We start from the raw sequence: 21,184 nt of genomic DNA on the forward strand, positions 1-21,184 counted from the left end.
TTACATTATAAGGACCATGCACTTAGATATAGATTCCTAACTATTCTACAGATTGTTGTAAAAATTAGTGCAGCGTTGAAATTTTTATTTCTTTAGAAAGCACATAATATAGCCAAGAGTTACCTGTAGGTCTGTTTATCTTATAAAAAGCTCTATGTTTTTGATTTTGCGCAAGCCTAGAAGATTTCCGGTGGTTGTTACCAGATTACCTCAGGGGTGTTGGCACTACAAGCTTTTTTAAAATAATAAGTATTGCTGCGGGTCTAGTTAGCCGTACTTTCCGTTAGGGTGGTCTTCCAGGCAACATAAAAATTTTAATATCTTTTAATATTAACTCTAATTAGTTTATAAATTTCATAGTTGACTCCATCTTCTGAACTTCTCAACAGTACAGCTGGCGCATTACTATTTTCTTTGCTATTATCATAACTTTGGGGCAGTTTAAAAAGTGAAAAGTCAATCCTGGGAAAAAATCGGTCACAGTGAAACTTCCCTGGGAGACATTTAATAACAAAAATTATAAGTGAAAAGTAATTATAAAAAAACATTTTTTAATAAACATAAAACTTTGCATATAAGTAAATCTAATAAATAAACTCACTTAAAACTTATGCAAACAGCCAACAAAGGTAACTACTATATATAATGCTTTATGGCGCTTTATTATACATTGAAGCGAGAAAGCTTTTTTTCTTCTGCGCCCACTTTTATATGTCCACTTCACGACCAACAATCTACTAAAAGTGACTTGGTTGCAATCAAAACAGATGCAGAGTAAAAGTTTCTTTATATTAAGTTATTCTTGCTTATTTATTAATAAATAATACCTGAATTAATCTATCACTTTATGATAACAGTACACAACTTAGAATTGTTATCTTTATTAAAATATAAAGTAAAGGATCCTTTTTTTTTAAGATTTTATGCTTCATTTTAATGTCAATAAAGAAATAACAGTCAACTAAAAAAGTTTTATATAAAAAAATACTTAAAGCACAGAAAAATGATAACTGCTTTTATAATAAAGATATTAGGTAAAAAAAAATGTTAACCATAAACTCTAGTTATATATAAAGCGGTACACTGTGGCATCGCCAGCGCTTCCTTATAAAGCAAAGAACCCCCAATAACAAAAACATTTTCGATTTGAATGCAGTAGGGATCACTAATAAAAAAATATATGACATAAACTAAAGTAAACAGAGGAGAACAGGAAGATAAAACGTTGATAGAAGTTTTAAAGCGGACGAAAAGTCACGGCAAACCACGCTGTGTTCAGAAGGCAACTCGTTGGAACTATAAAATTTGTGGTTTACTCGTATAAAACGGTGAAAGTAAAAAGTAACTCGAGAGTTGAGCTAATAATAACATTCAATCGGCCGGGGAGGGGTCGAAACTTTTCAGGGATGGAGAACCACGTATGCCTCCCCATCACTACTGCATTCCGCTTTGCTTAAATTACAAAAAGATAAATAGAAATGGCATAGATTTTAAAAGGTAGACTTTTGTCCAGCGTCGAAGAAGTTTTCTCTTTAAAAAATTTTATATCACCCCTGATTAAAAATAGTTATAAAATCTATTTAACAGAATAGGTACTCTTTAAATATATTTATTTTGCTGGATAACTGTTAACTAGGTTTAAAGTCATCAGCAACAAATAATTTAAGTTAAACCTCGCAAAATAACTTATAAAGTTTTTTGAGAAAACAAAAAATTAGGGAAAAACTTACGAGAAGAACCATTCAGACAAATAAATATTAAAAAAAAAAAATTGCTTATCAGACTTATATGATAACTTTTCTTCATAAGAACAGAGCTTGTTTAGAATTCTCTTACTTGTTTATAATATACTATAAAAATAACTATAAAATATTATAAACTATAATAAATATTAAAATAAATAATTCCTAACAACTAAAAAATTTCAGTTACTTCAGCTTCCATGGTATACTGTTATTATATCCAATACCGCCTTCGCTCGTTAAGGCTACGATAATAGAAAAAGTTCTCATTTTTAACTAAACATTTTTTTATAAAAAATCAGTAAAAAATTAAAGTAAAATAGTAAAGCTATAAATTATTTCTAGGTGAGAAAGTCAACAAAATTACTAACAATCTAAAATTATACCGTTTTGCTTAGTAACAATGAAGCCGAAGTTGAGAAGACAACAGTAGCTAAATGGGTAAGAAATAATTATCCTCAGTGAAATCTATATGAAAGTGGGTAAAAATTATATTAATATTTTAGAGGAAAAAGGAATATTGGTAAAAGTTATACATTGTAGGACGTAAAAAGTGCTTTTACAGACAGCTAAACTATTATGCTATTAAAACTATAAATTTATAGTTGCCAAGGGTTACTTTCATAACTTAAAACATGCCTTTTTACGCTCTCCTATAAAGTAGTAAATGATAAGGGATATCACAGGTTTAAACAATAGGTTTATATTTTAAATGCACTTACCGCAATGAAGTTATATATATATCGATCTTCAGTTAAAGACAAAAACTGTATATATATGTATTAATACAATAACCCTTCTAAGAAAGGGGGTTAAGGCTTGAGGTGTTGAATTGTAAAGATTATAAACCACCGATTAAAACACCATTAATAATATTAATGAGAGCGAGGTTATGCAAAAGTCCAACTTCAAGCTTAAGTTAAGGTGTAAACGCTTATAAACGCTTAAACTATTACTGCTCAATTCCGGTTAATAATTTAGTATTTAACCTGTTATACACCTCTGCCTACCTTATCTTAGTGCTGGTACAACACCTAATACAACGAAACTTATACTCATGGTGCGTAGCTTAATGGTCGCTTTCAGATCACATTTGTGTCCAACTGTTTCTCTTTTTTGTTTTGTATATATATGTTGCAATTCATTTTATATATACTTAAGTACATAATTTATATTAACAAAGGTAAAAAAATTCAACTTTGTACGCAATAGAAAGAAGTAAGTTTAAATCCCTTTTGAAACCTTCAAATTATGGCGGTGGCACTCACAAACTAATTTTGGTGAGCTAGACATGGTTTTATTAAGTAAATACATAAGCAGTGACTGAATTTATCATTAGCTAGCTTTAAATTTTTTGTTCATTCTTTAAAATTAATATGTATTTAATGCCGGCTTCATGTATCAGCGATCAAAAGCTTTTAAGACTAGAGGTATGCTGACCTAAAAGTTATGTAAATAAACTTTTTCTATAATAGAGCTTTTTAAAAAAATAACAGGTAATTTCTTTACACAACTAAAAAAAATAATTAAATACTACCTTGTGAAGCTCATGCAAAGCTTTTCGTTGTAGTAGCAAGTCAAGTATGCTTCATAAATGTTTAAATATAATATAAATCACGAAGTACGCATACACTAGCCAGATACAATGAATCCAACAACCACGTAAAAAGGGGAAAAAACCCCTTTCGTGCTGAAGTTGTACCTCCTCTTCAAGTGCTTAAGAAATCCTCTTCCCTCTCCTCAGTATGTTGCACATCTCCATGGTTTTATCCTGAAACCAGAGTAACTGTGGCAAGCTTTAAACTGTTAGCATACGTTTTAAATTTTTTTAGCAGCTTTTATCAGGATAATGATCCATATTAGTGAGGCCTATCCTTTTTACTGGTTATCAAGAGTTATATCGTAATCTCTATTTAAGTTTTCCATTTTGTATTTTTCATTGTTGACAATGTAGCAGTATCCATTACAGATTGGTGATAGCCCTATAGTAAGATGTCGGGTGTTAATTTAGATAAAATAAATAGCCTTGCCAAATCTTTAAGTCGGAGATAGCGATGTTCGCTCTATTACGCATTCTTCTTTTATCTTGTGGTGTTGAATAAAGAGCTTTTTTTGCTATGAGGCAAGTTTGTTACTACATAGGTGCAAGCCCTAAGGTATATGTATATCAATGGCTCTTTTAAGTTTGACCTAAGGAAAAGTTGTGATTACGTTGGCCAAATATATGGCCATGTTTTTCAGTTTAGTTATTATGACGAAAATGCTAGAAAAACTCCTGGCAAGGACAGGGGAGTTGTTTCTCAATAGCCCATGCCTTCTTGCATGTACCCCCTGGCATAAAGCGTTCCTTTGTAGCGCATTTCGTGCTTAATGTGTTGTGTAATTGCTATGCGGTTAAAAGCTCTTTTGTGTTTCCTGGTAATTCTGACTAGCGTACTACGGTAAACCATTGTTTAATTATAAAGTCGAGCTCGGCTGAGGCTGCTCGTTTGTAATAATTCCTATCAAGTTTTTCCATTTCTTCTCTGTAATCGATAGTGAGGAGTACTCGATTGTCAATGCGGGAGTAGTCATTGCTAGCCCTTTGGCGTGAGTGGTTAGACCATTTTTTTTGATTTATGTATTCATTGGCTAGTTTCCGGTTTTCCTGTTTTTGGCTTTTCTTTATGGTTGGAGTGCTGGTTGAGAATAGTTTCTTTGTCCAGGGGGTGTTTAGTTTGGTGGGTTCAGTGCCAAGTAGGGTGTCTATGTCTATAGCTATTAAGATTCTCTGTTGTCCGCTAGCAATGCTTGTAGATGGTGCCTATGTTGTTATACTTTTATTGTAATTAAATTAAGAATATGACCTTTTAAGTTATATGTAATTTTTGTTTTGAGTCTAAGTTTTTTCTTTATTACAATCTTTGCTATTTTTTTATGTTTCTCTGTTCTCTTTCTGTTTCCAGTTTATCGTCGCTTGAGGAAGGCCCGACGACTAATAGTTGTTCATAGTTGTCCGTTGTTCATGTTATTGAGTTGTGTCGCCAGTTAGTTTGGTTGCATATTGTTTTCTTGGCATTGTGAGTCTTTATGTTGTCAGCAGGGTGTGTATGGTTTTTTTGACATACTGTGGCTTTAGCTGTTAGTCTACTTCTATCTCTTCTGTAACGGGGTTATTAAAACTGTGTTTGGAGTGGGCGTGACCCCTCACTTTTTCTGTTTTGGTGGTACTTGATGGGTGTTTTTTTAAGTAAAATTGTTCAGTTCGGTGACTCAGTGAAATTAATTTATGGTACCTCCTGTTCGTGGGTATTTGCTTGATTGATGACCATGGTTTTGGTGTTTTTCTTTTGGTCCGTGGGGTTTGTTTTATTTCCTTATATAGTTGATTGTGTTTTAAGAAGATTCCCTCTAGCAGACTATGCTTCTTGACCTAATTATTCTTCCGGTGCTAATGTTCAGTTTTTATATACATTTACTTCGCGGGGGACTGCGCTAAAAATATTATGCTCTCTATAATGCAATTATAAGACTTAGTTTTATGTTGAGAGTTATGCACGAACACTCTACATTCAATAAGTTTGATATCTCCCTCTTAATTCCAAGAGTTTGATTAGGGGTAGCCTGTTCAATATTTTAGGAAAATATATTTATTTAAAAGATTGTGCTGCTCATAGCTTTATTTCAGATCCGGATGACTTTAGTAGATGTAGGGGCAGTCCACTGAAAGCTATACAAATGACTTAATAAAAAAAATGTTAATAAGTACCAAATGTAAACAAAGAAAGGTGGTATCTTATAACTGTAAAAAGGCTGGTCATTTAACAAATGATTGAGAATATAATAATAATTTTTTTGAACCCTATTTCTTCATAATAATTTAAAGGTTTACAAAATACACAGAAACAAAAGTATTATTATAGTTAACGAGATCATGAAATAGGTAAATAGGCTACTGATATTTATAATATTATTAGATTCTAATGCGGAAGGAAATTTATTAGTGTGCCCACTGCAAAGTCATGAATGAACGAAATTAACAAAAAGTAATACATTACACCTTATTGGAAGAAGTGAATTAAGAACTCCATATATCGTAAATCGCCCCTTACCTAAGAATATTGACTTAGTAATGAGTAAAAGGATAAAATAAGTTTGGTATTGAACTAGTCGATTTCTCTAATTACCACTCAAATAAAAATAATAATAAATTACAAGAAATTAAGTTTCGTAAACAACCAGACGAAAATTATATTACAGGACTTCGATGAAGTGAAATGAATTAAGAGTGCCGCGGAAGCCAAAAATATTTTTAAAAACCTTAGAAAACTGAGATGAAGGCGTGCCCGTGGAGATGCTTCGAAAATTAGCCCTACGTTCAAACCTCGATAAAAGGGTTATGAAATTTAAACCCCCCAGATAACACGAAAGAGGAGATGAACGTAAAAAGGTTTTTCTAGAAGAATGTGAACACTAATTAGAGATAGGCATGCTGAAACTAACGAACGACCGAGAATGGAATCTTATTCAGGTAGTAGTAGAAAAACATAAGATGGAAAATTTCTACTCATCATTACGGGTAGATTGAATGTTATAGCTGACTTATTGTCAAGATTAGCGAGCGCTGATATGCAAGTAGAAGGGAATGAAAATAAGCAAGTATGTGTAGCGCGTACAAAGGAAAATGAAAAAACTACATACCTTAACAAAGATATGTTACATAAAACTTTAGCCACTTAGGCATATCTAAACTGAGTTTTATAAATGGAGAGAAGTTTTTCGGGAGACTAGTGGCTGCAACGGATAATTGGATTTGTTTTAAACGGACGGGCATTTAAGATTCATTCCAAAGGCCCACTTAAGAGAAACTGTTAATATAACAATATTATTAAAGGACTCCAGAAATACTTGTAATCCTAATAAATCTATTTTATCCGCTTGCAAGACGCTGTACTGCCAAGATTATAAAAATAAAATGATAATGAAGTTGGGATGTTTTTACAATGTTTCCAGAGGTATAGGCAAGTATAGTTAAAAAGGGGGGATGTGCAGTTAGAGTGTGTATTGGGTATCAAATTATAAACTGCCATACCAGATAGAGACACATGCATATCCGAAATTAAACTATTTTGTTAACGTATGTAAGCCCTCTCAAGGGTAGTAGCAGTCTTGTGAGTGCACGGGAGAAAAGAACTTTAACCCGTCCGATTTGAGGAGTCAAATCTCCAAGAACTTGGTCGATGGGTGGCCAGGTTAACCCATTACTCCCCCCTAGAACGAAACAGTCATGATACTCCTAGAGATGTAAGGGCAGTTGCGCTCGAATAAAGATGTAAGCGGTCTGCGGTCGACTTACGAGCATCCGCAAGGGGTTATTAATAAAAAAAAAGGAACAGCCTTTTTGGTTTTGGGCCTCAGGGTGAGCGTGTGAACCTTAGTTTCATCTTCAGTAAAGCATCTCGTTTTATATCTTCTACTGATTACAAAGGTCTAATTGATACCACGTGAGGGCAAACACAGCACAAAGTAGTTGTAAAACCCTTGTAAAGAGCGCAATCATTGAAGATGTCATAATATAGGCTAAAAACAAGTGTGCAAATCAGGATTCTGTATAAGTTACAGTAGGAGCTGCGTATGACAAAGTATGAACTAAAAATAATTATTTCTATAAATGTCGTATACCGTTATAAATCTTTACTTTCTACTTGTAAAGGAGAGACGAACATCTACGTGTCCCGTTTAATATAAAATAAAATAAGTAAGAGCAATGAAATGCAGCTAAACTGGATTAAGTCCTATATTTCTTACCAAAAAGTTATAAGATAGGCTAAAGTTTTTCTAGTTCTTTAGACTGGTTCTGAAAGCAAAATGTCATACACGATAATGATGGCTTAATTAGAAATTATTTTTGCCTCGCTAACTTAGCATTAAACGGCTATTTATTACCTGGCTCAAATATCTAAATTTAACTTAAAATCTTACTTCAAATCTGTAAAATATGACTTTATGGAATCTAGCGGAAGTCTTCATTACTTATAAGAAATTATAATACAAGTTAACTGACGTGAGTAATACTAGGTAAGGTACCCTAAAAAACTATATAAATAGCGTGCGTAATATATTTATTAAAGATAATTTTTGTTTTTTGTCTCATGAGTTGTGTTAAAGGATGGTAGAGCAAAATTAGTTTTTTATTACAACATTTATATAAATTAACTAAAATTTCTGTATTAGCTAAAATTGCCACGAGCTCTCACTTCGAAGTCTTTGAAGAAAAAAATTTTTTTTTTGTGTATCCATTAAGTTCGATCACTACCGATTATGAGAAATAAAATTTCAAAAAGTAGTATGCTTAAAGTACAATAAAGTCAAACAGTATGTACCAACTTACGTGCAAGGAGCTCCTCTAGAGTTAGAGAACACAGCCTGAATTTACAATATTATTAACACTGCTGATAATATTTATAGCAGCGTCGAGCAATTCGGCTCCACTAAGTTCTCGCCCAGGTATGGAAGGTAACACCTCTGCTAGCGCAGCAAATAGATGCCTCATATTTTTGTGAAGAGGACATATGCCGCATTTTTCCCTTTTTTAAAATTAAAATTAACATGGAAACACACAAAACTATTAAAGTTAACTACGTACTCCTTCTTAAGAGCTACTTGCGTGCTGCCAGAGTATTGAGTTTTTACCGTTGGTGGCCACCTCTCTGGTGACCATACAATTTCCACTGGTCTACTGCCATTCACAGGTACACCCACTTCCTTGTAATGTTGGTGCTGACTTTGCTGCGAGCCACAGACGTTTACGGGACGCCCATTCATACTGCATGACTCTCTTGTCACGGTAAGAGGGGCCTCTTTACCCTCCGCAGAAAAGGCGTCGGCAACGCCGTTAAAAGATGCTGGTCTCTGTAGAGACGTCTGCTGGGTTAAAGGGGTCTGCGTTACGAGCCGAGTGGGTGTTGCGGTTCTTTTGTTAGGCTGGTAGGGGGATATAGTTATGCCTTCTAGCAGTTGCTCATGGGGATCTTTTAATTTGAACTTGGCCGCCTGTGTTTTTTCTTTTTTACTTGTGACATGTTCTCGTTTTTTGATCTGACTTTTACTTCTAAAATAAAAGTTAAGGCGGCCATTGTTTTGCTTTCCAATCTCTTCCGCATCTTCAAGAGGGGCCAAACTTGGGTATCAAATAAGATGTATGTTGCTCTTGATCCCGTTTTTCACGGAATCGTTGCCTAAAATATTAAAATACCATTATATCAAGCTATTAAATATCTGAAGCGTAGGCCTTATAATTATAAATATAGATACCGACATAAAAAAACTTGTAGAGCTTATAATGAAACATACCTTCTGTTCTGGAACCAGTAACGTATAGTTCTTTCACAAAGTTTTAGATTGCTAGACAGTACTTCCCTCTCATTTCTGTCCGGATTGTGATTCCGAAGAAAGGCCTTATTAGTAAATGTCAGATCGGTTCTTAAATAACCAATATTAATTAGCAATTTCAGTACGTTCTCTAAAGCCGCAAGCTGATGTGTTTTAAACTGTGTTCGTAAGCGTTTTTTAGCTCCTTTCACACTACATTTCCCCTCGTGTCGACTTTCATCGCTGGTCTCATTGGTTTCATTTTCCTCTATCTCAGATTCCGCCAAACTGTTTACTATCGCAGAATTGTATTCCTCATTTCTATCAACGCTAGTAATAGAGCAAGTACTGCCTATAATTGTCTGTCTATTAAAGGTTTCTTCAAATTTACTTTCGTTCTTATTGTACACAATACTATTTTCAAATCCGTTAGTTTTATTTTCACATAAATTTTTATTTAAATCAACATAATCATCTTGTAGATCCAAGTCATTTTTTGTAGCTGTTAAAATGCTGAAGGCCTTATTAACTGCTTTTTTAGTATTATAAACTGGGAATGTTTTATCATTAGCAAAGTTTTGCAAAGAGCATGATCTTAATGGGCTGGTGCTATCTTTGTGTTCACTCTCTTTATCAGCATGTTCCATGCTTATTGCTGGCTTTCCTAAGGTACTCACGGCTGCCATCTCAGCATCTAGTCGTTATAAATTTTTGAATAAAACTTCACATGAATATCTGAATAACTTAAAGAAAAACATATTTTCATAAACACCAGAAGGTATAAAACAAATGAATACTCTATTTTATTAAACATTGTCAAATAAAAGGGCGAATAAGGTAAAGAACATTAATAATTCTTTCCTATTATTATAGCATAACAGTAAAAAATCATCTTTGGTATTTACCTAATACTACTTTACTTTTCCTAAAACTTTTACTTACAGAATTATAGTAATTTACTCCATACACAGTATAATAGATTATTTAACTACATAAATATACAAAATTATAGCATAACTAATGTACTTAAAAGAAAGGTGCAATTATATATTGACCTCATTAAACTCCTAGAGATTAAAGTTCTTATAAACTTTGCAAACTCACCTTTTATAATATTTACCCAAAAAATTAAATATAACGCTACCTGAATTTTTAAAGGGGTAATATTATATGTATAACAGCATACCTATGTTAAGTTGAGAAGATGCAAGAGTTTTACTATATTTATCTTCATTGACTTCCTAACAAATAACTAATCTATCTTTTGCCTATTAAATATAAAAATTACTGGTTAAGTCGCTATTAGATGCATTGTCCATATTAAGAAACATAAATATTAGTGGGTAACAGTAGTATAGTTACGTGAGTAGGACCATCTCGGTAAAACGTAAAAGTGGACACACGCACACGCCTTAAGGGCTAAATTACTTTTGCGTCCCTATACAGGTGACAGAATTTTTTGAATAGAACAAAAAGTTGGCTATTTATCATACATTTGTTACTGGAGAATTTTTGCTTAGTTTCGACATTTTTTTTTAATGTTTGGTTGTCGAAAATAAAGGTTTATGATAGTAAGACCTTTCTACTTAAATTAAATTAATTTTATAAAAAATATTAGTAATATCGTTACTTCGAGAGAAAGTGTGCTCTAATAGGTTCGTGGTAAGAGTTAATCATAAAATAATTTATTTGGAGGGCTAATGGTAAATTTTTATATAGAACTTTGTATTTTATTTTAATACAAAGTATATAAAAAATCTTATTTTAAAATATACTGTTTAAATAAAGTATCTTAACCTGTTCAAAATACATTTAATGAAACTTGTTAACTAAATATTTTTCATGGTTGTCCTTTAGACTACTAAGCTATCTATTAACTTCCACTATAACGCCCTCTAGACTAAACTAATACCTATATAATATCGCTTGCCCTCTAAACTAACATAAAACTTAAACACTCAAACCGCGGTAATAACCGAAGAAGAAAGAAAGAGCAAGAGAAAAAAAAATAGACTAGTCACCCATGTGTTTTATTAAAAATTTATATATATACTATATATGTTAATCAATTGATTTAATAAGGTACTAATATATATAATTAGTTACCCTCAATAACACAAATTAAAAATTCGTGCTGTGAGATAATTAAATTCTAAACATGCACCAAATAAAATTTGTATATTATTATGTTCACAACATGGCTGTGAAGAATTGCAAAATATATTTTTATTTGTATTTTAAACGGAGAATAAAACAATAAAAAAGTGTCTTAAAAACTGTAATATTAAAAATGTACCCTGCTAGTATTTTACTATTGCTTTCTTTAATCACTTTCAACTTTATTATAATTATGCCCTTTTCAGTAAACTTATGGAAATGGTTTTCTTTATAAAAATTACTTAACAGTTTAAATAAGTATAATAATGACTGTTTTAAGTTAGTCTGAAACTACAAAGTGAAGTTCATTCTAACAAAGACATTTCGTTAAAATGCAATTACCAGAAGAATTTATTACCACGAAATTTAGATGTTCACATGGCCAAAGTCCACATTATCACTAATTTAGTAGCAAGTTAAACGTCTTATAACTAGACTAGTTCTTTTAACGTGAGTAAATGTAAATAAAACTGCCGATTATTATGTTTAACTGTGTTTTGCCTTTTTTTTAACTGCTTTAATTAAACTATATTTAGTTCATTCATACGTTTTCCTTACTTTTAATACTCTACTAATAACTTGTTAGGGATAAACTTTAAAACGTACTATTGATCTCTACAATCAGCTTGCGAAACTTAACACAATTGCATATAACAAGACGAATATATATATAAGTATAAAGATGCACGTATATAAAAAAAAGGTATTTCAAATAAAATTTCAATAAAATGTTATAAGAGATTATAATAACACTGGCCCACCACTGTACGCTCTCTGGAGAGCTATAATGACTGCCCCGAAGGACTGAAAAAGCGGAATCATGCCCGGACTTCCGCCATCCTGCCTAGTGTGGTGGAAAACAGTTAAAAAAGTCACATTGGAAAGGCGGCCTTAGGCGCAATAACCGAGGTCACCTAGAGACACCGGCCAGTCACTCCTCTGCCAGCCAGACCCCCCTATTACAAGTTATTTTATTTATTTATAAATGACAGCTCCTGGTGCTCGATCGAGTTAAAAACTTCGAATACTCGAGTGAGCGCAGATATATTACAAATGACCTCCAGGGTGCCATTAATAAATTCTCTCACCAGCGGGCGATTGGTGTGCCTGGTGAGCTTGTCGTAAGGGACTACACCAGGACTTTGGAAGGCAACGTTTAAAGGGCCCAGTTGAAGGCCCCGGTGAATTTTGCACAAACCTCGGTGCCTTTGGTAGAACACGCAGCAATTTGTTCTGTCACACTTGAAGTGCCGGCGCTATCGCCATGGAACCGTGAGTCCAAGCAGCAGACGCGTATGTCATTAATGCTGGATGTAAGACAGATACAATTGCCGTTTGTCTCGCAGAAAAAGCTTACTCTTTCCGCAAGATAAGGGATAAAGAGCCTTGGTTGCTGCCTTGATCTTCGCCACTACATAATCCACTGAGGCTGCCAGGAAAATATATTGTCGATGATGATTCTCTAGTATTTCGCTTGAGAACAGCATGGAATCTTCATGCTATTAAAGGTTAAGGCATCAACAAGTGGACGCATTTCTTTGAAACTAATATAGCTCGGCTCTTCATCGCATTTATAGTAACCTTCCAATCATGGCACCAGACAGTTAGGCGTTAAGATAGCGCTGTAAATGCTTGCATAGCAAGGCGGGAGACTTGGAGTTATTTTATTATAGTCAATTAAGCCATTTACATATCTTTGTAAAAGGTTAAAAGAAGCACTTCCATTTATGTATAGTTGTTTAGATAAAATTTAAAAATTAAATGTATGTAATTTGGTTCCGTTTAGAGATCAATAATTACCAAATTTGTGTATAATAATATTTGTTTAACATAGTCCCTGCCAAATTGTTTAAGGTTTGCGTTATTATAAAAATATGTTTATAATATTTTTAATTGGTTTATCTTTTAACTATTATTTCTAATTGATTTATTTCTGTTTAGGTATGTGTATTTTTAATAGTTTATCAACCGGTTTATCCGTCCTTATCTCTTTTACAAATACATTTAATTATTTCCATATATTATAGTTGTCTATTCATACCAATCTGCAATTTTTTTGTATATATACAATATAGTGTATTATTTTCTTATTTGCTTTTTATGGAATTAGTACAGTAAAACTAGAAGCAGTTCTTACTGATCTCTTTTTAATTCATTTTTATTTTTGAAAATTTGTTCTGTGTTTTTGTGTCTCATGTTTTGTGTTTTTTTAGAATCCGTAAATTCTTAGAGCTAATTGATAGCATTAGCTTATTATTTCTGATCAAACTCGAAACAGTTGGTTATAAAACGCCATTTGATTTTCTTTATCTAAAAACTTATACCATCTATTCAAGGAAAAAATCATAAAAGATTGAAAATTTTCTAGCTATTATCAGCAGTTCTGAAAAACTTTTAAGTGCCCTTATTATTCGGTTGTGTAACACAACATTACTAAACCTTAAAAAACTTTATTTATAACAAGAAGAGCCGGAGCAAATGAAGAACTACTTTTCTCTGAGCACAAGGATACATTAGTACTCTTTAGGCCAATGAAATCAACAAAGCATAAAGCAAGGTAAAGGTAGTTAGTTTAATAAAATATGACACGCCCTGTAAAACAGACTGGTAAGTACTAGTTCAAGGAGCGCATCTAACAAAAAGCGCTTCATGCGGGGTTGCCAATACTGTGATTTCCTCAAAATCCGATGCGACTGCCATCAGAGCTCACAGTGTTCAAAGTTACTTAAGTGTCGATCAAGAAAAAAAAAGGAGTTCACCATAAATTACAAATATTTAATATTTTGGCTCTCGATTAGCTTAAGGTTCTTCATCCAAGAAGGCTGCTTATATTTAATCATAATTGAAAGATTTTTTTTCTTAAGTTTTACCAAATACATCAAAGCTTTAAGTCCCTTCTCTTCTTTAATTTTGTTTTAGGCACCATGGAAGGAAAACCCCATGCCGGCAACTTATATCTTACATGTATTATAGGAGGGTTACTATAGTGGTCTAAAAAAGGCCTACGTTATCTCCAAGCGATTTATAGAAAAGTATATATTTTACTTTTCTTGTTTCTGTTTTCTCCTGCTTATCAAGGAAATTTTCCCGAACTTGTGTGTAAATGCGGTCAATTTTTTTAAATCCAGTATAAACAGTACACCGAGAAGGGTTCTACAAAGAGAGTACAGCACACAGCGCCTTCCTTCTCCAATTGTTAACACATATTTTTTATGTAAAAATGACTCAAAACATGAATCAGTCTTTAAATTAGTTTAAAAGCTAGTCATAGATACTAAAATTAGTGCTATAAAAAATTTTATGAGTAAATGTTAGTCTTGGTAAGTTGCAAAAAACATCTTTTTGTTTATAATAATTTACAGAGTTTTAGTGCACATAGCAAAGTTATGAGCGATAATTTTATAATGAACAATTATTAGTGAATGGAGATTTCCTGGCTATGAGTTATGATATAGAAGCTATTTTAAGGGAAGGACTATTCAATTTTAATTTAAGGGAACTAAGAAAGACTTATCTATTTATTTAAGCTATTTTGAGTGTTGCCATACCTCTCATTACAGATATTCCTTAGTAATACTATCCACAGTAGTGGCTAAATATAGAGTAAATGAAGTACCCACCGTGGAAACCATTTATAAATTATTCGAGATATATATAGATATATAATATTACTAATAAGACTGCGCCATCTACACAGTTCCAGGCCGCACTAAAGAGCGGTGACCATAATATCATTTAATTCTTGTCGGGGGGATTGTCGTTTTTAACTATTATGGGACCATGCTCAATTAAAAACCTTATGATAAGCACTATACCCAAACTGGTTATTCATATTATCCTTTTAACGGGCAAAACTCTGGGGCTTAAAATAGATTTGTTTTTTTCTGCGAAATCACTTCCTGTGTTAAAATTATACTTTAAAGTTCAATATTTATTTTCAAAATTTGATTCTATGTATCCCAATTAATTTTTTAAAATAAAAACAGTGAAACAAATGTTTACTTACCTACCTAACCAAAAATAAACCTTACGTCCAGAATGAACACTTTTTTTTGTCCAATAAAAAAACGCGTGGCACATGCTCAACTTAAACGTTCACTGGAACTAAATTTACCACTTTTTTGTTTTGTTGGTTGCTGCCTAACGCGTTAGAATATGGTACTCAAACGTACCAGAGATCGTTTTAGGGACCGAGTCTGTCGTTTAGAGTCAATTCTGTAAACCTATTCTTTTAAAGTGAATCTAGGCGACAAGCAGTAAGATAGTAACCAGTAACCTATAAGGGGTTAACGGGCAGAGTGGCACGTAATGCTGGCCAATAAGGCTAATCTTGCCCACCACATTAAATGGTCCGCCTTAAGATAAAAACAAACAATTCTTGTTATACCAATTCTTAGTGATTATTAGTTGCGCTTGGTTTTGTTAACTTTGGTATAGTCAATTGGGTGACTATGTGTTAAAAAAATTGCTGCGGCTAATCCATATACACGTAGAATGTTTTTACAAAGTCCGTTTGAGAAAACTTTAGGTAAAAATCTTCAACTAAGTGGTTGAAAGATCATTATACTTTGAAAACTTCTAGATATTGCGGTTTCCAACTCTTTTGGAGAGCCAGACTATGCCATAAACACAAAACTATGTGATATGGTTAGACAAGGGGAGACCAAGTATTATTTTATGAAATTAATTATTTATTAACTATTGATTATCTTACATATACTTTGACTCAGACCGGCCATAGCGCTTAAAGCCATTAGTAAAAAGTTTGTACATAAAGATGTCAATAAAACTCTACTAGCCTTAACGGTTTAGAATTTACAAAGTACTTTAGGCAACCGTAAGGTATTTTTATTTTTCAAAGGTTTTAGAAATGTTAGTAAGCAATTGTGGAACACTTTTTGCTAAAGAATTTTGTTCAGCTAAGAACGTTGAAATGTATAAATCTTGGCTCTTGCTTTACGTACACAATGTTCGACTTCTTTAAATTTCACACATGGCCAACTGTTTTTTAGGAAGGCAGCAACGATCTTGTAGTTGCCAGAATTTTGACTTTGCTTCAAAACACCTTGGCTGGCTTTTCAGTTAAGCTATTTAATACTCTCTAGTGCCTTTTCGTTATAATATCGTAAATATAGGGAGAACCTTTTTTAAGCCCTCTCTCTGAATTGCGCGATTGTTTACTTTCCTTCGGTTCTAACTTTACTTCTTGTGTTGTATACGATATTCAAGCCCTCTTACTTTACATGAATTACTTAACTTAAGTTTATAAAATTACTTTACTTTTTTTTTGAACCTTTGTTATTAGGCTACGCTTTCCCCAGGTCAACAGTTAAGGAAGGCTCCTACAAAGTTACTGAGGCAAGTAATTAAAGCCTTTTAAATCTTACTTTTCATAAAATATACATAAATAAGCCACCGCCCTGGGAAGATTCTGCTTTTTGCACCAACTGCAACTCCTCTTTTTCAGCTTTTAATAGAAAAGTAAGGGCCCTCAGGGTTTTGGGTTTTTTCGAGTCATTAGTTTTTTTATGTTATCCTTATTATATATTTTAGCACCATTGTCGTAAGTGTGGGCGGTCCTTTTGCCAGCTGTGCTCGTCAAAAAGATGTCCTGTACTGGCAATTGGATTGGAAAATCCTGTAATTTCTCCTTGTTAACTTTTACTGTTGCCTTTAATTAAGCATTCGAGCTCTTTGCTTAATTATTATTTTCAGGAAACTCTTATAATTTCAAATGATGCGCTATTTCTTTCTATAAGGTTCGGGTGTGTGACAGTTGTTATAATCAGTTGACCGACAAACAGACACCTTTGGACACCAGTAGTGTCCACCGACCTTCGCTGGTCCCCTTATTTGCTTCTTCTAAGTACTGAAACCAATTATTCTACATTTATACAAGGAAGAAGACGACCACAATGACGAACAATTAGCTCTTGCAATTGCAGAGTCCTTAAAGCTCCACGAACTGGAACAGGTAATCGTTATTCGCTCTATAGAAGTGTGCTTGGAGGTAGCTTTGCACTCTTTATCGAAGACGCGTCACTCCCATGTTAGCCCTGCAGACACCGAGAAGGAAAAGCCTAACGAAATTCCCACGGCGTACCAAGCTGCTGCTGAGGCTTCCTCGTCCCAGACAGCCGGATCAAGCCGGGCCCGGGAACCCAATGATGTGTTTGAACTATTTGTTACACGGGCAAAGCCAACTCTTCAGTTATATATGAAGAAACTGCAAGACGCCCATAGAAGTCATAGGAATGTCGTGCTCGACAAGACCATCCAAGTCTTCTTTTATATCTGCTTAAATTGACAGCATTTCTCAGTAATGACTTCTAGTCGTTGCACAAGTCGACTATTGCCCTGCAATCCCAACTGCTAGACTTAATGGAATCCACAGAATACGAGAAGCGTAGATCTATAATTGTTGTTGTTTTTGTTGTGTTCACTGATATAGGGAATAATAGTTAAGCTTTTGGAAGTCTCGCAAAAGATTGAAACCATCGTGAAAGTGCGGAAGTCGATTCTCGAATTGAAGCGACAGCAAAAGGCACACGATCTCGCATGAGCCACGCTGTCACTATATTTACCTTAACTACTTTAGGAGGAGCAGGAATTACTGCAGCGGATCCAGCTGGAGCAGAAGCTTCGGCTAATCCAGCAGCAGGAACAGGCGCTGGCGCAGTACAACCAACAGCAGTGCTATGCAAGCCCATCTCATACCGTCTCCGGGCCGAACCCCTACTTTTCTCAGCCATGTACCACAAGCTCTTTGCCGTTCTATCAGTACAGCCACTCTACCATGCCGAATCCACGTGCACAGTATTACGGCGAGCAGGTCATCCAGCCCCCCCCTCCAACCCCTGTTAACCAAGATGAAGAAAAAAAGGACAGCAAAGGGGCATCTTCGAGTATCGATGAACTTATTTCTTTTTAAAAATAATATAATTCCATTATAATTAAACTTGATCCGCCGTGAGGAGCTTTTTTGCTTTCAAAAGACTTTTAGCTCTTCTTTTACACTATTATAGTTTCTACAATTTTATATTGAGTAATACTTCTAAAAAAAGCACCTGCCGCTTGGTTCTTCCAGGAAATTGACTCGCAATATCATTCCATTCAAGTGCGTCACTGCCTGTGGCTATAGAAACTAAATGTGATAAGTTATTGAGGGTGTGTCGGAAGCCACCTTATTACAAACTCACCCATCGCATACAACTTGTTGTCCTCTTCTGTAGTCCAGCGGGTCCCTGCCGCGTTTAGAACCTCAACGTACCTCTCTCTGTACATATTAAAGCGAAGAAGGTGGAGAGTGGAGTGCCGCACACCTGCACTGAGGGCCTGTTCGCTCCGGTATGCACTTCATGTTCTCAATGAGTTTCCATTTCTTTCCTATATTTGGTTTATAACAATTATATTTTCTTGTTTCCTACTATCGTACCAAACTTTTCGACGGCAGCGTTGAGCTTTGCATCCTCCTCTTTCGTCCACTTCCCCTGCCATGCACAGTGTAAAGCAATACGTCCGACAGTATCAAGCTAATACCGGCTTCTTGGGCTTTATTTTGGTGTAACGCTGCATGCACTGCTGCACGCCTTTTCTTTCAAGTGCTTGTGTAACTAAAGAGAAAGTCAGGGTGTTTGCAAAGCGTTATAAGCGTAAATGGCATGAGAACTTTCAAGCCAGGAGTGTCCTTTTTCATAGAGTTGAAGCAGAAGGGCGTCCTGTTCAGCCGTCCATGAGCTGCGAGCGCTCATTAGCATTACGAATTTGTTAATCCGTTTTTTGGTCGCATACTTGTCCTCAAGCTCTTTGTTTAAGCATCTCTGGTACTTGGCAAAACACTGCACCGCTCTGCGATTGGTCTCAATGGGAAAGTACTCAATAGTCACACTTAGATATATACATCTATAGTATTGTTTACTTGAAGTTTTCGAGCTATTTCGCTCCAGTTTTGATAGATGTTCCCATTTACCAGCTCAGTGAGTCTAGACTCCTCCTCCCGGCTCCACTCCTTTTATAATTAATATTAGTATACTATTATAGTAAAAAATTTAGTAACTTTTTGTTTGTTGCTGGATGGTGGTTGTTAAGCCATTCAATTTTGCAATCCGAAGCAGATTTTTCTTTTCTCATCTGCATATAAATAGTAAAAATTTTTTTTAGTAGAATTCAACAAACATTCTCCTGACTTAACTTCGGTTCGTATATTTTAACGAAAATAAAGCCTTATAAAAAATAGCAAGACTTTCTAAAAAGTATCATATACAGCTATTTACGAAAAATTAATAGAGATCAAATAATATAGGGCAAAGATGTAGATTTAAATAGATTTATAGCGAAGACTTAATCATCTGTTGTAAGGAATATCAAACTTTTTAAAAACTTAAATAGTCTTTAATATATATATGATACTTATAACTACGCGTAACTCTAAATTTATTGTGTACTTTATATATATTAACATAAGCAATAAGCATCCAACTTTTATGCAAAACAAAGAATTTAATATATGCTTTACTACGCTTTAAAAAATTATTAGTAGCACTAATGTAAATCGACAATTATTTCAGAAGAAAATAGACCACGCCCTTACTAAATTAAACAATGTCATCTCCAACTGTAAACATAAAAGTGTCATTCGACAATATAACCACTTATTTAAAGTTTATTTACTGCTTTATCCAGAAGAAAGAACTACAAATTAAAAAATTATAAAAATAACGAATCCTTCAAAAGTAAATTTCTGTTCATTATATAATATATACAAATGTTTTACATTTTTTGCGATATGATTCCAATCCAAACCGATTAAATTTTCTAAAAAATATTCTTCCTTGGCGTTAATAAGAGAATCGCGCTCTAACTTGAGTTCCTTTTATAATAAATTATTAATAATGCAAAAGATAAATCCTGCGTCCACTAACCTTAAGTTCCTGTTGGACAGAAAAATCCGAAGACATTCTAAGATTCTTTTTAAAAGATATTTCAGTAACGTAACGAAAAGAAGTAATAAAATATACAAGAAGTCTTATTTTATCTTGAAGAGGTTTTAAAAGAAGTTGCCTATTAGAAAAAATAACTAAATCTCGTAACCTCTGCTTGTCCGCAAGAGTCCCTTATTAGTTATATAAGATTATAACTAAAAAACACAAAGCAGAAAATTACAAATCTTTCCCGTGTGTCTGGCGGGAATATTTTTTAACTTGTTTCTTCTTTCTAATGCGTCAGGAATAACTGGTTCCTGGGGCTACCAACAACTTGAAGAGTAACTTATAAGATACGAGATGAATATAATACCTCCGCATTTTCCAGGAAAAAATAGGGTGTATCATACACCAATTCCGAGGAACGCTTTTTTTTAACGGTCCCTAGATGAGATTGAAGCAATTCCTATCTCAAAAGTCAAAGATGAGTGTTTGAATACGCCCCCTACGCCCACTAACGATAATTGAACTCATACCTTCGCCTTTTCAACTTTGGCTATTGAATATACAATTTTACTTTCTAAGCTCTCTAAATCTTTTTGATACACTTTTAGCTTGTCAAAAGAGATTCGAAGTTTTAATAATTTAATAAAAGAGGTAAGTTGCTCCTTAGAACAAGGAGTTTTTGAATTAGCAAAGTCAGAAACTAAGAGCTTTATAGTACTTTCTTTGTTAGACATTTGGAAGAGTTAGCAGCGGTAAAATCATCGCAAGTAAATAAAATATATATTGCGAAGGTTGAACGATTTTCATGATGATAAGTCAGACCTCCGACCGAACAATGCTCATATAGCTTCGTGAGTTGTAAGAATTTTTCTACAACATAAGGGGACGCCCACTTTGAGGGGCAGAAATTCAAGTTACTTAGCCCTAACATATCTCCCAAACGTATGAAACTTTTAAACATTAAAGAATGAATTCTTGAATCCAGCATAGGAACGATGTCTTTTAAAG

General features: G+C 33.9%; 3 protein-coding genes and 1 long non-coding RNA gene across 9 annotated transcripts; 1 reads left to right on the top strand and 3 right to left on the bottom strand.

The window, feature by feature from the left end:
- Nucleotides 1-101: 101 nt before the first annotated feature.
- On the bottom strand, nucleotides 102-2,218 carry LOC135142509 (dihydrofolate reductase-like). Its single transcript, XM_064074225.1, has 7 exons — nucleotides 2,129-2,218; nucleotides 1,933-2,018; nucleotides 1,504-1,553; nucleotides 1,347-1,452; nucleotides 1,225-1,296; nucleotides 1,053-1,165; nucleotides 102-493 (listed from the first exon to the last, which is right to left on the bottom strand). Exons 2-7 carry the CDS (start codon nucleotides 2,010-2,012, stop codon nucleotides 315-317), a joined length of 600 nt encoding a protein of 199 aa, XP_063930295.1. The 5' UTR covers nucleotides 2,013-2,018; nucleotides 2,129-2,218; the 3' UTR covers nucleotides 102-314.
- A 5,738-nt stretch (nucleotides 2,219-7,956) lies between these two features.
- Nucleotides 7,957-8,605, bottom strand: LOC135142519 (uncharacterized). The gene is made up of 3 exons (XR_010282560.1): nucleotides 8,368-8,605; nucleotides 8,113-8,308; nucleotides 7,957-8,033 (listed from the first exon to the last, which is right to left on the bottom strand). It is a non-coding gene; the product is annotated as an uncharacterized LOC135142519 (long non-coding RNA).
- Nucleotides 8,606-15,685: 7,080 nt separating this feature from the next.
- On the top strand, nucleotides 15,686-18,180 carry LOC135142510 (hepatocyte growth factor-regulated tyrosine kinase substrate-like). The gene is made up of 15 exons (XM_064074226.1): nucleotides 15,686-15,777; nucleotides 15,832-15,916; nucleotides 15,980-16,055; nucleotides 16,111-16,209; nucleotides 16,262-16,330; nucleotides 16,385-16,439; nucleotides 16,555-16,607; nucleotides 16,662-16,730; nucleotides 16,803-16,889; nucleotides 17,009-17,092; nucleotides 17,149-17,223; nucleotides 17,284-17,529; nucleotides 17,583-17,655; nucleotides 17,711-17,793; nucleotides 17,848-18,180. The coding sequence occupies exons 1-15, from the start codon at nucleotides 15,744-15,746 to the stop codon at nucleotides 18,178-18,180; spliced, it is 1,521 nt and encodes a 506-aa protein (XP_063930296.1). The 5' UTR covers nucleotides 15,686-15,743.
- Nucleotides 18,018-21,019, bottom strand: LOC135142513 (uncharacterized). Of its 6 annotated transcripts, none has more exons than XM_064074232.1 (15): nucleotides 20,707-21,019; nucleotides 20,544-20,636; nucleotides 20,412-20,493; nucleotides 20,267-20,361; nucleotides 20,171-20,215; nucleotides 20,023-20,118; nucleotides 19,168-19,379; nucleotides 19,041-19,108; nucleotides 18,919-18,986; nucleotides 18,789-18,862; nucleotides 18,685-18,739; nucleotides 18,572-18,635; nucleotides 18,449-18,519; nucleotides 18,317-18,393; nucleotides 18,018-18,265 (listed from the first exon to the last, which is right to left on the bottom strand). In XM_064074232.1, exons 10-15 carry the CDS (start codon nucleotides 18,822-18,824, stop codon nucleotides 18,203-18,205), a joined length of 366 nt encoding a protein of 121 aa, XP_063930302.1. In that variant the 5' UTR covers nucleotides 18,825-18,862; nucleotides 18,919-18,986; nucleotides 19,041-19,108; nucleotides 19,168-19,379; nucleotides 20,023-20,118; nucleotides 20,171-20,215; nucleotides 20,267-20,361; nucleotides 20,412-20,493; nucleotides 20,544-20,636; nucleotides 20,707-21,019; the 3' UTR covers nucleotides 18,018-18,202. The 6 variants fall into 6 exon arrangements, 4 of the variants coding, with proteins under 4 accessions (XP_063930302.1, XP_063930303.1, XP_063930301.1 ...); XM_064074233.1 differs by having other exon boundaries at nucleotides 18,317-18,384; nucleotides 18,449-18,525; XM_064074231.1 differs by having other exon boundaries at nucleotides 18,449-18,525.
- Nucleotides 21,020-21,184: the final 165 nt, after the last annotated feature.

The sequence above is a fragment of the Zophobas morio genome, unplaced genomic scaffold, assembly GCF_036711695.1.
Source record: "Zophobas morio isolate AGI-343-1 ecotype UQ-CSIRO unplaced genomic scaffold, CSIRO_AGI_Zmor_V1 ptg000048l, whole genome shotgun sequence".
NCBI lineage: Eukaryota > Metazoa > Arthropoda > Insecta > Coleoptera > Tenebrionidae > Zophobas > Zophobas morio.

What these genes read in the sequence shown, in the direction of transcription:
- LOC135142513 (XM_064074230.1), bottom strand. Translation starts at nt 20,910, where the DNA reads ATGTCTAACAAAGAAAGTACTATAAAGCTCTTAGTTTCTGACTTTGCT. An exon ending in AAGATAAAATAAGACTTCTT is followed by an intron (nt 20,216 to 20,266) that starts GTATATTTTATT and finishes TCTTTTAAAAAG; the next exon opens with AATCTTAGAATGTCTTCGGA. An exon ending in CTGTCCAACAGGAACTTAAG is followed by an intron (nt 20,119 to 20,170) that starts GTTAGTGGACGC and finishes TTATTATAAAAG; the next exon opens with GAACTCAAGTTAGAGCGCGA.
- LOC135142510 (XM_064074226.1), top strand. Translation starts at nt 15,744, where the DNA reads ATGTTTTTACAAAGTCCGTTTGAGAAAACTTTAG. An exon ending in GCTCCTACAAAGTTACTGAG is followed by an intron (nt 16,608 to 16,661) that starts GCAAGTAATTAA and finishes TACATAAATAAG; the next exon opens with CCACCGCCCTGGGAAGATTC. An exon ending in AGCTCCACGAACTGGAACAG is followed by an intron (nt 17,224 to 17,283) that starts GTAATCGTTATT and finishes TCTTTATCGAAG; the next exon opens with ACGCGTCACTCCCATGTTAG.
- LOC135142509 (XM_064074225.1), bottom strand. Translation starts at nt 2,012, where the DNA reads ATGAGAACTTTTTCTATTATCGTAGCCTTAACGAGCGAAGGCGGTATT. An exon ending in AGTATACCATGGAAGCTGAA is followed by an intron (nt 1,554 to 1,932) that starts GTAACTGAAATT and finishes ATTTTTAATCAG; the next exon opens with GGGTGATATAAAATTTTTTA. An exon ending in ATTATTAGCTCAACTCTCGA is followed by an intron (nt 1,297 to 1,346) that starts GTTACTTTTTAC and finishes CAAATTTTATAG; the next exon opens with TTCCAACGAGTTGCCTTCTG.